The sequence below is a fragment of the Oculina patagonica genome, chromosome 9 (assembly GCF_052425735.1).
Source record: "Oculina patagonica isolate OP01 chromosome 9, crgOcupat, whole genome shotgun sequence".
NCBI classification, from domain to species: Eukaryota; Metazoa; Cnidaria; class Anthozoa; order Scleractinia; family Oculinidae; genus Oculina; species Oculina patagonica.
The window spans coordinates 25,477,182-25,495,997 of NC_135766.1; the positions used below are offsets into that span (position 1 = coordinate 25,477,182).

An 18,816-nucleotide genomic window follows, 5' to 3' on the forward strand; every position below is an offset into this window, starting at 1 on the left:
TGAGGTTATCGCACAAAGAAATGCGACTGTTTTGGCACTCGATATCTTCATTTCTTCAGGTTTATTCTTTATTTTGTTTCGTTTCGTTTTCCAAAGTGCAGTGCGCAGATCACTTTACTCTCACCGTCTAGAAAGTTGTTTTGTTCTGTTAGATAACTTAAGAGGTAAGATCACGTTGCTGTATGAATAACATCGTTTAGTATTGTGTAAGTTAATGTTACTTTTTCTGTAGGAGTGGTAAAGTCAATAAACACCCAGTTCCTTCAGGTAAATCCTGCGTGTGGGTTTACGAGCCATGTTGGTGCTTTCTGTTTTCAACACTGTTCTTTATCAGTTGGACGTAGGAGGTCAAGGGCATTGATAAATCCCTTTGTTTGTAATTGTGATGTAATTGACTTCCTGTCACATAGACGACTGTGTTGTTTTAGGTATTTGTAACATAGAGGGCAAAATACTGATCGGCTAAGGGGGCAAAATTACTTGATCCTGAATGGAAGAACAGAAAACAATACGCGTTTCTAATTGGCCGAGCACGCTGCACTTGGCTGGCTTTTGACGGCGGAATTTTAAGCAAACAACTTTTTAAACACGACGCTCGCTCACAAGTATGTCGCTTCGAAATTTGACTTCAATTTGCCTTTATTTGATGACCAAGGAATGGAAAACGGGTGATCGATATCTTGAAACGAAATACCGATAGCTAATTAAATCTTAGAAAACTATAAAACTTACATCAGCTAGACACGATGCATGTTTGCTGTGCAGCTGAAGCTGACCTTGATACTCTTTCTTTCAGAGTTATCTTATCTGTTTCCGGCCTCGTGCTGAGCGAAACAAGACACGTCTATTATCTTTCCATGTTACTAACCAGTCCACCATTTAAAACTGACCTATTGACTCACAATCTATCTTCACAAATCATCATTGCCTTAGATTTATTTAAAAATAGCTTCTACAGATGCAAAGAAAAAAGTTCATTATCGTCACTGTTTAGGAAGAGCTCGTTTCGCAAGATACGGAATTTAGAAACTCTGCACTTCCGGGTTGTTTAACTCCTCTTAAGGTTATCCACTAAGAACTGCGACTGTTATGGTACTCGATATCTTCATTCTACCTGTTTATTCTTCATAACGTTTTGTTTCGTCGTTGCAAAGTATGGTAAGTACTTAATTGCAGTTGAAGACTGAAACTTCAATTGAAAAATCAAAGTAATACCGGATTAATGATTAAAACATAAACCCTCTTGACCTCGTGTCGTGACTGCTTTTGTGTCTACTGTGAAATCATAAAGGAATAACTTGACAGGATTTCCTGTTTTCGTTTAACTTGTTGTGGCTATATATAATCTTCACTAAAAAAGTGTTCCGCGTGGATTAATGATTAAAAATAATCTTCTTGACCTCGTGTCGTGACTGCTGTTGTGTCCATTGCGAAATCATAAAGGAATAACTTGGCAGGATTTCCTGTTTTCGTTTAACTTGTTGTGGCTATATATAATCTCCACTAAAAAAGTGTTCCGCGTAGCGAGCTATATCAGGCTACTTGCCTTCTTCCTTGCCTTCTTGGAAACACCATATTGGTGTACCAATGGCGGCGGAAAATGGCGTAAACATCTGGAACTCACACTGGCTATCTAGGCTACTGATTATCTGTACTGGACAAACAAACATTTACATTACCACTTTCCTAGGCCTGCTACTTTAACTTCTCAAATGGCCAAAAATCACAAGACGAATGTGCATTTTAGGACAAACATGATCGTGAACTTATGTCACGCACCGCTATCGCTGAAATTCAAAATGTGTTGGTAACCAAACGGAGGTTGCAATTGAGCTGAGAAGCAGATTTTATTTTTAAGTTTTTAATTAGCCTTTAGGGTCTCGTTAGTTTTGGATTTTAGTACTTGATGACGTCACGTGAAAACTATCTATCCAGATGAAAAATACGCGCGAATCAGAAGAGTCAACACGCCATAAATTCTTTTCCAGTGCTAGATACTTCATACATGCAGCGATTGCTCTCACCACTGCACCATTAATCCGTGCTCCCCCATAATTGTATATGTATATTACCGTATTTTCTCAATGAAACGCCCCCGGCGTTTATTTCAAACTTGGCCTGGTGGACCCGACGCTTGTTTGAAGCCAGTGTTTAATCGGGACCCAGCGTTTATTAACGAAGTAAAACTAATTCTGTCATTTTCTTAACCCATCCTCCGATATCTAAGGTCAGTTTGTAAAGGCTTTTCCCCTTCATCCCGCCCCCAACAAACTGCTCCTGGGTCTCCGAGGGTGATTGTTACCAAGAGCTACAGTGTTGCATACGGCACGTTACAATCAAGATTTGTGACAAACAAAATCAAAACAATAAAGAAACAACATGGCAACAAGTCAATTCAGTTGTACGTATACAAAGTTTTGAGTTCATATTTGGCAACGCCTAGGCCTCGAACAAACGCCGGGACCTCGATCAAACGCCCTCGGCGTTTATTTAAAAATTAGCAGTTTTGTCCCGGCGTTTAAACGAGGCCGGCGTTAAATCGGGGTCCGGCGTTTAATCGAGAAAATACGGTACTGTACAGGAACATGACTGTACATGTACATTGCTGTGCTGAAACATCACTGTACATCTCCATGACTACACGTCTACTTGTTTCCGTTTCAATCGTTTGGAACGGAAAACCTCATTTGTAAACTATTCCTTTTAAAAAAAAAAGTGGTCAGCAGCCGAACTGAGCTACTTTAAAGTGGCAAAAATTGAAAAGTAGGATCAATTTAGGTTTCTGGGAAACTGCTCACCTACCCCCTCCCCAAACCTAACATTAACCCTTACTTATCGCTTTGGGAAAAATGTTAGGTTTGGGGAGGGGTAGGTGAGCAGTTTCCCAGAAACCTAAATTGATCCGAAAATTATAGCACACCAAGTAAAAAATGAAGAAAAAATCTGAAAATTAACATTCTCCTAATGGAAAGTTTACCATTTGCCTCAGGACTATCCAGTGGCTAATTTACCTAAATAGAAGGCGCGCCAATAAAGTAAGGTAATAGGTAAGGAAAGGAACTTTATTTTACCTAGGTAGCCCATTCAGCAACGAGGCTGGTGTCCATTGGGGCCGGGCTTTATTGGGACAATAAAGTGATAAAGTGTAAACCATTTGCACGCAAAGAAAGTATGAACAGCGGGTATTGTTGTGCATTATTGTTCAATAAACTGTTACGATGCCTATACCGTATTTTCTCGAATAAACGCCGGACCTCGATTAAGCGCCGGCTTCAAATAAACGCCGGGTCCCTGAGGCCAAGTTTTAAATAAACGCCCCCCGTTTATTCGGGGTCCCGGCGTTTATTTGCGTCGATCCAATAAGTGAAGATATTCGCTAGAAAAGCACTGCTATGACACGTACTATATGGTATACGGTTTTTGTAATTTTAATAAATGCTTTACGAACAACTCTGGCGTAATATTAACTGCGGTTTATGACGTACAACAACACAAAATTGAAAATATAGCAATGTTAGTCAATGTTCTGGCATGCTCTTTTTGTTATGACTGACGCACTCTCTTTCTTTTGTTGTAGTGCTCGCTGTCGCTAAAATCGCTAGGATCCCTCCAACGATTGTTAATCAGTTGTTTTAGCCTTAACTTAAAAATGATTGAAAATTTTACTTCATAAATAAACGCCGGACCCCGATCAAACGCCGGCTTCAAATAAACGCCGGGTCTCTGAGGCCAAGTTTTAAATAAACCCCTTCGGGCGGCTGGTAAATTGGAAGATAATGTCCGAGGCTGAGAGATTGTCGAAAAATGAACAGTTGGCCGAGAAGCGAAGCTTCGAGGGCAACTGTGAAATTTTGAGGACAACCTTTCAGCCAAGGGCATTATCCTCAAATATACCAGTAAGCCAGAAAGGGGTTATTTTTATAACCCTTCGATTAATTTCTACAACGCGCTTTATCGCCAGTAAATTTATAGAAAAAAGCTACGAAATAAACCCGGCGTAACAAATGTAAGTTGATTGGTTTACGTGATTTTTTAACTCTGTGATTTAATTAAAAGTTAGAATTGAATAAGGTGACTTCATTCGTTTGTTTTGTGCTTGCCTACAAAATCGGGTGACAGATATCAAATCGGACGGGGTATATTTAGTAAATAAACCCCTTCAGGCGGCTGGTATATTGGAGGATAATGCCCGAGGCTGAAAGATTGTCGAAAAATGAACAGTTGGCCGAGAAGCGAAGCTTCGAGGGAACTGTGAAATTTTGAGGACAATCTTTCAGCCAAGGGCATTATCCTCCAATACACCAGCAAGCCAGAAAGGGGTTTATTTATTTTATAACCCTCCGACTTATTTCTACAACGCGTTTCAGCGCCAGTAAATTTATAGGAAAAAAACAAAACCTAAGTAATAAAACTGACGTAACTGTGGTTGAAACAAATGTAAGTTGATTGGTTTACGTGATTTTTAACTCTCTGATTTCATTAAAAGTCAGAATTAAATAAGGTGACTTCATTCCTTTGTTTTGTGCCTGCCTACAAAATCGGGCGACGGATATCAAATCGGACGGGGTATATTCGCTGATACCTGTCGTCCGATTTTGTACCACGTGATGCATTTTGTCCAATGAGCGCGCGCAAAAATTAATGGGTGGGTTATAATCGCTGATACTCGTCGTCCGTGTACCACGTGATGCGTTTTGTCCAATGAGCGCGCGCAAAAATTAATGGGTCGGTTATAACTTGCGATATACATTTAATTGAAGAAACGTTGACCACGTCAAAAGCATTAACCATGAAGGATATGGCCCAATGGAATCCTGAGTAGACAGCCTTGGTAAGCTTAGTCAATACAAGCATTCGGGTCGCATCGTTCTTCGTTTATGGTTTTTTTGGGTCAACGATTCTTCAGTCAAGTGTATACATAGGTTGCCAAAGATTTGTTCGAAGTCTTGCAAAGCGCTGCATAACCACAGTATTTTAGCTGTAAAGTATTAATTATTTGTTGAATAATATAAAAAATTATCCTGTTAAATCTTGCGGAATATTGACAATATTGTCTGATTTTAACCACGGCATCATCGGCTAATTATCAAGCGATATTCCGCGCGATTTCGCAGGACAGTAAAGCTTCGAGCCGAAAACCGATGTCTTCTTCGCTTTTCGGCTTCCATTTGCCTTTTTCGTAGCGCTAACAGCAAGAAATTATTGCCCTGCAGCAAAAGCTCCCCGTCCGCATCCGCCATGTTGTTTCATACGTGCGTAAAATTATGCACTTTGAGCATTACCGCTGAGCCAACAATATACGGGCGACAAAAGATCGTCGATTCTGTGTCTTATGCGATCATATGGAAACAGTTCGCTCTGCGATCGTTGCGATCGCCCGACTTATGTCTGCGATTTTGTGATCGTCTGCGATTTATTGCGATCATCTGCGATCACATGGAAACGTTTAAAACTCACACTTGTAAGCAAACTCAAGTTCAATATAAATTTTATTATCCCTTGCTGGACAAACTTAATTATAACCTAGTCTTGGTCTGGTTCATGGTAAAAAATCAAAACTTCAATTGCAACCTAACTTTTAAACATTGTTACAATTTATTATAATAATTTATTAAGCGATGTACAACACTATAATTATTTATTAAATTGCCATTTAACACTGTTATTAGCTTGCTTCCTCCCCAAATCATATTACAATTGTAGCTACCTCATTATTTAATTCATTTTTACTTCCAAAACTGAAACAATTTAAAATACATATATTTGCGTTGCAAACTAGATTACCCAATAGTTTAACAAACATTGATTCAATAATTCAAAAACATCCGAAACACGAAAACAAAAACTTCAAGAGCACGAGCATTTAACAATAACGCTTAATTTTTAAACCAATCGAGAATAATTTTCTTTAGACCTGTATGTATACATTCTTTCATTGGCCTGTTATTGATTACTTAAAGATGATTTCCAGTCCGTACTGCGCAGACTCGGGGTTTGTTTACGTTTTTGTTTTGAATTCGTTGAAACGTTACACTTCGGTGACAGCATACATGACGTTTTTTAGTCCGCCATTACAGTTCGTTTCGTTCAAGAAGTTCCGATGAGCTAAAACGTCGGTTTGAAATAGCGTCAAGGTTCTTCTACTCGTTATTATTTGTTCTGCAAGGATATCTGGCGTTAATAATGAAGAAAAAGGTAAGTTTGTCGCGGAATTTTTAGTTTTGCTTGTAAACATTCCCTTCGTGTGGGCTCACATAAACATTGCAGCCGAGATTGCGCAGTACGGACTGGAATTCATCTTTAATGGATGTATTTCATTTTCCTACAACTGTTACAAATGTTTCTCGATTTTTTCTGCTCTTGGGGTGTCTGGAAAACCCGAATAGCGAATAGCGAACCATCTAATAACGGAGCTTCCTGTGTAGAACTTTAAGAAAGTTATCGCTCTGATTGTATGTCACTTTCCTCCAAAAAAAAAAAACATTTTTGTCTTGCTTCCTCCTTCAGCCCGGCACAGTTATCAGATTTGATAACCACGTCCAAAACAAACCATTAGCCAATATTAAAATCCCCAAGTTTGAGCTCATGTGACATATTATCATGGCAACAGTTTTCATTTTAATATGGCGGCCATTTCAATAAAGCTTGTTTATGCGGCTCTCAGTTAAATGCGATTCAAATTGTACACTGAATTAAAGATAAAAAAGTCTTGATTTGAATTTCCTCTTCGCAGCATGCATTTAGTATAAATTCTTGTCGAAAATAACAGACAAAGCTCATTTAGATTAGGTCATCGAACGCGCGCGGTCTTATTAGATCTTAATTAGATTTCCAAACGTCCAGAGTTTATCAGCTTTTATTGTATTCCCCTTGCTTGTAAAATAGTATTTCTCCGAATTCGTAGAGACTTTTGAATTTGTCCAAGTGTACTGGTACACCAATATAACCGTGAATGCCTTTATGTGAAGCAATTTCATCACCAACGCTGCTAATATTTATTAACTAAGACAAGAACGAAACCGATACAAAGGTAGAGAAATAGAGCAGTTTTCACTTGAGTGTCGAAAGTAATTCGCATTTGCATTGGTTTTGCATTGCTACGCTTAGTGATTGGTTTAAAACTCTCGCGCCACTTTCTTAGCCAATCAGAAGTAAAACCAAAACCAATCGTGACTCGCTCGCGCACGTTTTCCCGCGCTTCGTGTAGGCTACATGTATTTGCTTCAAGTTTTGATTGGTTCACTAGATTGTCTGTGTCGTTTGTGATTGGCCCGAGTGATTACTTTGGTTTTGGTTTTACGACACTCAATTGAAAACTGCTCTAAAAGATGCGTTGTTTATTGCTTATCATACTCAGAACTTCTTCGTCTCAGTGCCGTTCGGCGGTCAGTTGCTTCAATAATCTGTTGAATAAAGAAATATTTGGGTTAATAAGCGTGACAAGATAAAAGAGATATATAAATATACCGTCTACCGCAGTCACACACTTCGAATTTACATAGCAATTGTTCGTAGCCGATATGTTCAGTATGTTGAAGATTGAAAAGTAGATGTGTATTACTCGCTCTGAGAGCGTGTTGCGCGACGAATAAGTTGAATAGATCTGTTAATATTTCTCGTTCTAAAAGCGTGTATAACAAACAAAACAAAGCCCGCTCATTACAAATTCAAACTGTGACTGCGTGCCGCGATAGCGGTTGCTCATGATACCTCGTTAATTTGACTGTCTACCACAAAGCGTAAGGACTGTGGTCTCGAGTGGACGGTACCACTTCGCCCTCGAAACATAAATATGCAAACATAAATTTTCTAAATATGCAAAATGAAAGAGATAGATATACCGTCTACCGCAGTAACGCAGTTCATGAATTTACATAACAATTGCTTGAAGGATATGTCCAAGATTGGAAAGTACAACCGTGCATTACTCTTTCTGAAAGCGTTTTGCGCGATGGTTAAGTCGAAAAAACAGATAAATGTGTATTACCCGTTCTGTAATTAAGCGGCTTGCGTGAAGGATAGGGCGAACTGAAACCGTGTTTAACAAAAAAAATAAAGAAAAAAATAATAATAAATAAAGTATTAAAAAAAATTAGGCCCGCTCAAATTCCATTGCACATATAGCGGCTATACTCTAAACACTCATAAATTCAAAGACTTCGTGAATGCATGTCCTTTATCCAAATACGACACAAAGGTTTCTGACAGTGAATTTTTTCCTCTACTGAAACCACGGATGTTGAATGAATGGTATGTGTGAATTTTCTTTAGAAAAGAACTGAGTACAATATGTATAGTTGTTTATGTAAACGAGAAAACGAGATTGGTTGTTAGCACATCCACATAAGTCACTAGTAAATAGATATAGGTAAACATTATTTTAAGTTATGCCTTAAACGCTTAAAAATTTGGGATTAAGGATTCTGAGATTCATTTTAAGTGATTTTGAATCGCCTTATAATGTGATGCTAGATAGGATCAACTGTCTCCAACTTCATGATCAACGCATCAGTAAATTCCATACTATCTTGTACAAAAGTCTATTTTTCAATGACTATCCAGCCTATATGAGAAACATGTTCTCGTTCCGTTCTACTTCATACAACCTGCGTGGAAACTATATACTGGAAATGCCCAAACCTAGAACTACAACTTTTGGTCTCCACTACTTTACTTATCTGGCAACAAAAGAATGGAATTCTCTACCTAATTTTATAAGGCTATATAACTTATCTGACTTTAAAAGGCACATCTGCAAAGCCAATTCCTGAAGCATGTAAATGACAATTTTTATTATTAGTTAATATAAGTCAATTTTAAATATGTAAATAGTAATTTTTATTTTTTGTTAAATATTAGCTTGTCAAGCTACTCTAAATTCGAGTTTAAAAAAAGTTTTATTATTATTATTATCATAATTATTATTAATTACTGTATTTTGCTAAGTCTCGGAGACTGTCATTTCAGATTCATTATTGCTTTAAATTCTGGTTAGGCAAGAATCAATTTGAGCCATACATGCTGAGGATGAGTAGGAATAAACGATTGAAATTAGAACTTACTTCCATGCATTTTACAGCACCAAAGCTTCTCCAAGCAGTAGAGTTCGTTACAATTTCCCCTTTGAAATCCTGCCATGTAATATCCATAATCACACTCACTGAGACCAGCGCTATCAAATGATGTCCCTATACTTTTCCATTTACAAGAGGCTTCGCTCGGTAGTCCCCCTGGTTGGCAGCACCTTGCTTCCTCTATGTTCGAGAGATAGTTACCACTGGTGCGATACAATTCTCGAAAAAAATAACCTTCTGGACACTTGACTTGACTCCCGTTTCTTCAAAGGAAACGAATAAAATTAATCACGTGATAAATATAAGATCAATATAACTCAGTAGTCCTTTGAACTCGCTGGATATCGTGTTACGTGTACAGCACCGCCGCATACAGTTTGACAACTTTTAGCTTACAACCCGAAATAAAAAAAAGGATATTAGGTCACAAATTTATTTTGAACTCGGTAATCTCAAAATCAACCTAGAAAACGATCTAATTCCCCATTCAACGGAAGGGAGCTTCAGAACTCACATAATTTTAACTTTCCCCTTGTAACAAGAAAGTTGTTTGTTCTAGCTGTAAAACGGACGCTTCGTTTTCATGCTTAAGTACCAGTTCTTTTCCGCGCGTCCGACATTTATGAAATCGGTGATAAACCCAAGTGGTCTGCTCAAGTTCAATACAACCAAAAAGACCAAGACGACAAATAGAAGCCATCTTCACCGACCATCCAGACGCAATCAGCGCGCCCGACAAAATGACGTTTATTGGTTGATCAAGCACTGCATGTGCGTTTTTCGTTTTACACTAGAAATAGTTGACACTAGGTTGCCCCCGGTGTTAATCAGTTTTTCTTTTCTGTTCATCTTTTTCTACATTTGATTGGAAATTAATTTTCTGTTTGGGATGTTTATTAAGAAAACGCTCCCTGTTGGCTTGTGTTTTCTAATGGTTTCTGGACTTTTCTTCATAAAGATGGAAAGAGGACATACGTTTTAGTTTAAGTCAAGTGAATAAACAAAACAACACGAAATTAAGCAAAAATTAGGATTGATTTATGATACGGTAAATTTAATTACAAGAACGCGACAGCAGCATCTTGACATCATTTTGTCATGTTTTGCTGTGGTGAGTGATCTCAGCTAGACGCAAGCTAGGCTTTAGTTCAGTTAGACAGTTAGTTAGTCACTTAGTTAATTAGTTAAGTTAGTTAATGAGTTAGTTTTTCATTTAAAGATTTTCATGATTCTTAGTTTTTATTTCCATTTTAACCAGCTCATCTATTTTATTTGCTAGTATTTCCTTTTATCGCTGATGTAAATTTTTTAAGTAAATTTCACTTTTTAATAATATTTTTACTGTAAAGCGCCATGAGCCATGGATATGGCGCTATATAAATCTTTTATTATATTATTATTATTTATTAATATGACACGCCGGGACGAAGGTCGACCTATCGCAACTTGCGTCAATCGTTTTCGCGACTTCGTCGCTCACTGGGCCGCTTTGCGGGCTCGAACTCGCTTCACTGTGGCAAGTCTAGATCTCAGCGAGGATAAACTTTAGAAACAGCAAAACGTTTTAAAATTACCACTTGAGCCGGCCCAATTGTTTTCTATATATTTGGGCTGAGAGCCCAAGCATGAAGAATTACATGAGAATGATCAACCTTTAAAAAGGAAAGGATGCCGAAAGAATTTCTAACCTCTGTCAATGCAAACGCCTGTCGCGAGTTTTAAATAATCACAATGCATCTCGAGATCTCTTTTGAATTTCTTTTCTTGACGCCGCATATCATCTTGTAAATCTCGTCCGGAGGTGGACTGATCAAGACTTTTTTGTTCAAGTAGTTTGCGCTTGTTAAATCGCGGTTTTGGACAAGGGCTTTCTTATCGGAAATCGAGGTCAAGTTTGAAGATATGTTCGTGCGCGTTCCTAGACAAATTTCGTCTTCGTCTTTATGAGAACGATCAACTTTTAAAAAGGAAAGGATACCAAAAGAATTTCTCACCTTTGTCAATGCAAATGCTGGACTTTCTAAAAGTCTTTCGCTTCTCGTGTCCGGTTTGGCGTGCCGCGAGTCTTAAATAATTATCTCGAGATCTCTTTCGAATTTCCTTTCGTGATGCCGCATATCATCTTGTAAATCTCGTCCGGAGGTAGACTGATCAAACCTTTTCTCCGTTCAAGTAGTTTGCGCTTGGTAAATCGCGGTACTGGACTAAGGCTTGCTTATCGTAAATCGCGGACAAATTTGAAGATACAAATTTCGTCTTCGGGGCTTTGTGAAATGACAGCACCACTCACAAGAAGAAATGTGGATTTTCTAACTTCTCTGCGAGTTAATTATCGCGAACTCTTTTCAATGATTGCATTGCTTTTGGCTTTTTGACATTGTGAAATGAATAGGCCTCGAATAAAACCTCAAAATATCTTTACTCCAAGCAAGAAATCGTTGAAGCGTTGTTATCGAGTGCGCACGTGTTTTCGCTAATGGGTTTCGCTGATTCGTTCATTTTGCGTCATATTGACCAATCACCTTACAGGCATTTATCACACCTCCCAATACCCACTTGCGGGCTTTTTGTCGGCATTCTGCACAATCCCCGATACTATTTGCGCGCCTATTTTGGTCAAATCGAAATTTTTCCTGTATATAATATACTATATACTGCGGGGGCAATTACAGTGATAGAGTTTCTATGAGATTTTGTGTCTTTCAGACCAGGTGAACTGTCCGTAATAGAAAGGCCCCTTGACTATTATATAGAAGTTTCCGAAAGTAAAGGCTCAACTGTAGGTTTCATTGGTAAGCTTACATGGGGAGACTGGACGACCCTACAGGATGTAACTTGGGTTCTTAGTCACCCCACCGGATCAATTTACCTTGGTAATTTTTTGCAGGGAAAAATCGGTTGCACATTAAAAACCTACCTTTCCCATGGAAACCTTGTATTAATGTATTTAAATAAAAGCCTAGCTCGCCTTCGAATGAAAAAATTATACTGGGGAAATCGTATTTTCTAAGGGTGCTGTAATCACAGCCGATCGTGATCATTTTAATACAATATCAACGGAGATCGATTGTTGCTTACCTATCAAACGTTGACCAAAAATAAATTTTTCGGCAAGTTGACCAGCAGTAGTGACTGAGTCGTGGAGCTGTGCAACACTTGGCTTCCTCTAGTCGAGAAATGTAATCTTTGCCGCCGCTGTTGGCACTGCGATAGAACCCTACTATGTATTTATTGAACGGACATCTTGACCACCCCGCACGTTGAAAACTGTCCCACCAGTTCGCACGTTCACAATTATAAGAACTCCAACACGAATCCACAGTGAGGAAAAAAAGGAACAGGAACACCAATAGTTTCATTTCTACTGCTGCTGGTCTACCTGTTTAGGCCAAATGAATACAAGCTGTTTGTGAATCAACACTTCATTATGTTTTCGCAGAATGAATGATCAAATTCGATTTTCTTTTATGGTTATTCCTTAGAAAGAAGGATACCGCTACGTAGATTTTTGTTCTACAAATTGTTTTGAATCTCCGACAAAAATGATTCCTTCAGATTCGACCACCAGACACGATTCAACGAGATTTATCGAGTCCCAGCTGGGGTAAAAATCGCCGATTTTCCGTAGTTTCGCCTGTCAGAACTATTATATGCTGAAACTTTTTAATACTGCAAACGTATTATTAATTATCCGGTCTCTAACACTTGCAGCAGACTGCTTCACAATGCAGGGGCAGATGTTTTAAAGGATATCTGTCTCCTAAAGTTGTCTTTGGTTTTTGCCTGAGCAACTGTGTAATTATCACAGTTTAAACAGGTGTAAGATCAATAAAAAGCGCACAGCAGTTAAGAGCAAACGTCCACAAAAATTGAACAAAATTGAATTATCCGGTCTCTAACTTTTGCGGGCAGACTGTTCCAGAATGCAGGGGCCGATGTTTGAAATGATCTGTCTCCTAAAGTCATCTTTGCTTTTCCCTTGGGCAACTGCAATAGTAGTTTATCATATGAACGAAGATGGTATTTACATTGCTCCTTTAATCGAACTAGATTGCAGATGTAGGACGGCGCCAGTATTTGCTTTGTTATTGAAATGTTCCTTCACTGTTTCAAGAGATTATATTTTTATATTTGCCCGAATTTGATTGTAATTTTCCACACCTAAATTTGGTTAAAATCTGTGACACAGTCCCTTTAAGTAAAGCAGGAAGCTGCTAAATGATGAAAAGTATGCAATCTAACATAAAATAGGCTAAAGTACAGTATACGACATGTGTTCTTCACCTTTTTTACAATTTCTCTTATGTCATGTCTTGAACACCCATGGCCATAAAACTTTCCCTAAAATTTAAATTATGACTCTGTTGCTAATTTGGTTTCAGGGAAAAGAGTACTTTCGGAAAAAATTGCAAAAACAATGGTTGGCCTTATTTTCTACTTGGCAAAATGGCCGACAGGCAACATGATATGGCGTATATTCTTTCCGCTCTTCATAAAACTCAAAATATTTTGACAAAGAATTTTGTAAACTGGGAGAATGCCTCCACTCACTGGTGAAATTTCGTTTGAATTGGTTTACATTCACCCAAAATCCTTACTCGTATATTTTTTTATTTTTCAAGTATAAAACTTTTGCTCAAAACGTGAACCGGAGGCTGACGTGATAATGTGCGGTTACCATGAAAGCGTACATCTACCAATCAATTTTTTTTTTCATCCCATAAGAAATCGTACATTATCACGTATGAGAAACCTCAGTGGAACTTGTTGAGTATGACGTCATAGTTTGCCGTATATGAAGCACTTACCCAAATTATTAGCGTAATAGCATTGTGTCTGTACTTCACACTAGACACAAAAACTATTTCCAATTCTTACGACTAATGTTCACAAAGAGGTAAATAAATTTAATACCCTATTTCAGAATAGCTTATTTAAGTTAAGGGAGTGTCCTTGAAGCTATTATTGAGAAATTTGTAATAGATCAATAGATGTGGGACTGACAAAATTATGAAGAGTCAGTTACAGTAATAACATTGTCAAGACAGACGTGTAGGAGTGGTTGCGGATTCCCCTCAGCCTGTGGTGCATAATAATTAAAAGCGCTTGAAAAAAAACTTACAATAACAAAAGTTGGCTGATCTTGTCAGGTTTTTGTCATAGATTGCTCAAAATGTGAAATTAAAACTGGATTACCATTCTGTCACACATACCAATTTATTGGCTAGATTTAGGCCTGAAGAAAGATTGCCTAATTTTAATAAACAAATTTGCAATGCAACAGTTGTTGCCAACGGACGGGGTTAGTTCATATTATAAAAGGAGTTATCGGCAACAAATGTTGCAGATAAATTGGCCTTCACAAAATAATGAACAAACTCATCATATTATTTGACAGAAATAATGCTTTTATTATGTGCATTTGCCTTGGGCACCAAAAATGTTAATTAAGCCAGGGGAATTTTGTTGTTATATTTTGCATAATTTCATAATAAATTTCAAATATAAACAAACAATTAAAACATTGGTATTTTATTGTACAGAATATTACTGTAAACACAGTTTTCACGCAGTGAACTAGTTCTAGTGCAGCTTTGCCCATATAAACACGCCACAGCTTTCGCAGACGTCTGGTCAATGAAAGGTGTTGACACTACAGGGGCGGCAAAGTTTCTAAGCAAATAGCTCACCAATAAGCTTGTGTTGAATGGAGCTTTTCCAATGTCTTAACAGGCTTTGAAATCCCGCCCAAATGGGGCTTAATAATTCCCACGTGGGGATCAATCATCTGAATCATTCCCTTTAAGGGCTTTATATTCCCCAGATGGGCCTTATGGTGCTCAATTTATATTTTCCGAAGCGGTGGATCGGTGATTCTCAACAGCGCTGCGAAGTTTTTTTTTGCTCGCGGCAAGTACGACGAACTGCTGATTGAAAGCACCTTTGAAAGCCTTTCATTCTACCAGACTGACACATTCTTCGAAAGCTGTGGCATATACAAAAGTACCGCTTTTAAGAAATTCATAATAAAATTAGAAAACAACTGGCTTCCTCACCGAAATAATCTCGAAATCTCCTCGAAATCCGCAATCCTTGAAAGCACATGATTTTCTACGACGATCGACGATATAAGGTTCGGAACATTTGCTTTTCAAATGCAATTGGTCCACGACAAAATATCGACGTGGTTACATTACGCGCGGGGTTTTTACTTCATTTACTGAGTCATGTGGATGCTTTTGGTTCCTAAAAGAGAGCAAACTTGTTTTAAATTCACGATCTGTCATTCCAATGTAAGTCTTTGTGTTACCAGATGTTTTTCTGACTGAAGCTTCGTAGATGACGTTACCTGTGAGATATGCACCGTCGAGAGAGCAAAGGTCTTCGTTTTTTACAATATTGCATTTCTTTTCGCTGTTAACACCTCGTTACTTTCCTTAACGATCGTCTTGTTGGGGTTCTTGATTATGTTTATCATGTTAGTCATGTTAGTTGTGCAGCTGAAGCTCACCTTGACACCAAACTCTCTTTCAGAGTTATCTTATCTATTTCCGGACTCATGCTAGGCGAAACAAGACACGTCTATTATCTCTGCATGTTACTGACCAGTCTACGATTTAAAACTGACCTATTGACTCACAATCTCTTTCACAAATCATCTTTGCTTCAGATTTATTTAAGAATAGTGTTTACAAATGCAAAGAAAAAAGTTCAATATTACTACGGTTTAGGAAGAGCTCTTTTCACAAAATACAGAATTTACTCTGCACTTCCGGGTTGTTGTTTTTTTCTCTTTATAAAATACGACTGTTGTGGCACTCGATATCTTCATTTCTATAGGTTTATTCTTCATTTTTTCGTTTTGCAAAGTGGAGTGAACAGTTCATGTTTACTCTCACCCGCGCCAAGGAAGTTGTTTTGTTCCGGTTTTGATAGCTTTGGAGGTAAGATCACGTTATTGTAGGATTTTAAAAGTATTGTGTAGGTCGGTAATTAATTTTTATTTACTTATCAGTTGCACGTAGGGGGTCAAGCGCATTGATAAATTCCCATTGTTTGTAATTGTGATGTAAATGACTTCCTGTCACATAGACGAATGTGTTGTTTTCGATATTTATAACATAGATGGGAAAATTGCTGAATTTTGATCGGCAGAGATAGAGGACATATTTTCTTAATTTTAGTAATTGCCTGGGCCAAATTTCTTGATCGTTATTTGACGAACAGAAAAAAAAATCGTTTCTTATTGGTTTTTCGCGCTGCACTTGGCTGGCTTCTTGGCGGTGGCATTTTGAGCAGAACATTCAAACACAGTGCTCGCTTACAAGTATGTTGCTTTGGAATTCGACTTCAGTTTCCCGTTATTTGATGACAAAGAAATGGAAACCATTTTCTTATTGTATTTTGTGATGTTTAATGAACAAATTTTTTCACCTTGCAAAAATGTTCAATATTGAGCGATATCAATATATAGTTTAAACACATTTGCCACATTGAGCATAAACATGTTCAGCACAAAGAATTTGACCAGTTTACCACGCTGTGAAAAGTTATTTAATATTAAGAGTTTTATCAAAGGCATGGTAAACTTGTTCAATATTGATACTTAGACCACATGTCCTAACCTGAGCAAATTTGTTCAATAGTATTAGCTTGGTCAAATTTGCTACCCATAGCAGACCTGTTCATTGAAAATACTTCAGACACATTTCATACCCTGAGCAAACTTGTTCAGAGGTAAGATTTCACACATTTTTGCTATCGTAGCAAAAGCGTTCAACAACAAAAACAATCTTTATTATTTTTTTCTCTCTTGCCTTTACAAAATTAATTGCAAATTGTGGTAGAGTCCAAGCGGAGCCAGGCAGTCAGTTGACTTTGTTAAAAATGTGTTCAATCGCTTTGTTAAAAAAAGCAAATTTGGCCACAGATTTACTGGCAGTATGAATTCAGGCCACATTCGTAACTGCGTACAAGCTTTGCACGGGTGGGGAAATTTAAAGCAAATGTGGTATTTAAGAGCGTTGCTATAGATAGTAAGTATATAGTACAAAAAATGGTCTTTGCCTTACAACATTCTTGAGCAAAACTTCAAAAATGTGCCATTTGCTTAATTAGCTACCCATGTAAATTCATTTTACGTTCAATGAAAAAATAGAGCGGTGGATTATTTATTCGGTTGTTTTAAACGAGTGCTCCCCTGCTACAAGCTCGGACTTTTGCTTTTAAAAACTTTATTATATTTATAGGCAAGATTACAATGATAAACGAATGAATAATGCTGGGATAGTCCTGGATCAGTAAAAGTGTTAAGATACTATATAGCTAAGAAAAAAACTTAAAGCTGATACGGCAAGGTGAAGAGACTGAGACAAAAGTAAGATAAAAAATACTCTGTTTTTTTAATCGTTAAAAATTGTATTTATCCAATACTTGCATACTTTAGACAAGGAATAGTTATATAATAATTCGGAAGTTTAGAACTGTGCTCAATAGTTTCGACAGGCGAATCGAATGAAAATGGTATATTTTCACCCGAGCTGGGAGTCGCTGAATCTCGCTGAATCGAGTCTGGAGGTAAATCGAAAATATCATTTTTCAAAACTATTTTAAGAAAAAAAACACAGCGTTGTTATCCTTACTAAGGGCTACCCATTTGCAAAACGAAAGCGAATTCTATTTTTTAAACAATGTCGGAGTGTCAGTTATTTGATTTAATTTGCTGACATTCGCTCCTAAAAGCCTCACTATTCCCTTAAACGGGTTCATTATCCTCATACAAAGCTGGTATATCTTCCGAAGAGAAAGCTCGTGGAACGCTTATAAAAGTGTTGTTTTACTCTTTTTAAGAGGCTCACTATTTCGTAAACCTCTATTACGTAGAAGCTGCTATATCCTTTAAGATCTTTGCTGCAGAAACTTGAGTATGTTTCTTTCATTCTGGGTCGATAGATTGGTGTCGCTATTTCTCGATTTCTTTGGTTTGGAGCTCGACGAATAGCCTCGAAACCTTTTATTCGATCGACATGAAACACACTCTAAAACCTATGGTAAACAGAACTTGCAAATCTTGCGAGATTCATCTTAAAAATTCAATTACAAAAATGCAAATTACTTACCGAACCAACCAGCGAATTTTCCAGCCGTGATTCCCACCGTAAATGAAACAGCGCCCACTCGCTTTTCGGGTGGTTGCTGTCGTGAAGGCATATGTCATCAGTTCATTGGTTCCGATTTTGTTCGTTGTTCTCTTTGATTGGTTCCGATTTCTCCATTGTTACATCTTTCGTTCACAAATATAATACATATTGTGAAATAATATCCATTGGAATGACACATAGCTCAGACAGTGGAGCAAAAACCCACCGGGAAATAGCTTGGCCTTGGCAACGTCACAGGGATTTCGCAGAGTTTTGGTTTAAACTGCAACTAATGAAAAACAATATCTTTGAACATCTAAACGAATAATTTTTTGAAGACACGCGGAAACGAGCTTTCGTTCAGGATAATCTCTTTGGGATTCTTGATAATGTTTGCCATGTTAGTTGTGCAGCTGAAGCTGACCTTGAGACCAAACTTCCTTTCAGAGTTATCTTATCTGTTTCCGGCCTCGTGTTGGGCGAAATATGCAAGACACGTCTATTATCTTTGCATATTACAAACCAGTCCACGATTTAAGACTGACCTATTGGCTCATGATCACAATCTATCTTCACAAATCATCATCATTGCTTTAAGATGT

General features: G+C 37.7%; 1 protein-coding gene across 1 annotated transcript; it reads right to left on the bottom strand.

Annotated features, from left to right (window-relative positions):
- Window positions 1-5,471: 5,471 nt before the first annotated feature.
- On the bottom strand, window positions 5,472-18,299 carry LOC144665930 (uncharacterized). The gene is made up of 4 exons (XM_078527216.1): window positions 18,194-18,299; window positions 12,153-12,453; window positions 9,063-9,337; window positions 5,472-7,403 (listed from the first exon to the last, which is right to left on the bottom strand). Exons 1-4 carry the CDS (start codon window positions 18,282-18,284, stop codon window positions 7,396-7,398), a joined length of 675 nt encoding a protein of 224 aa, XP_078383342.1. The 5' UTR covers window positions 18,285-18,299; the 3' UTR covers window positions 5,472-7,395.
- Between the last annotated feature and the right edge of the window lie 517 nt (window positions 18,300-18,816).

Coding starts and splice junctions, on each gene's coding strand:
- LOC144665930 (XM_078527216.1), bottom strand. CDS start 18,284: ATGCCTTCACGACAGCAACCACCCGAAAAGCGAGTGGGCGCTGTTTCA. Junction 12,454..18,193: donor AAAATTCGCTGGTTGGTTCG/GTAAGTAATTTG, acceptor TGGCCTAAACAG/GTAGACCAGCAGCAGTAGAA. Junction 9,338..12,152: donor TTTTGGTCAACGTTTGATAG/GTAAGCAACAAT, acceptor TTTCCTTTGAAG/AAACGGGAGTCAAGTCAAGT.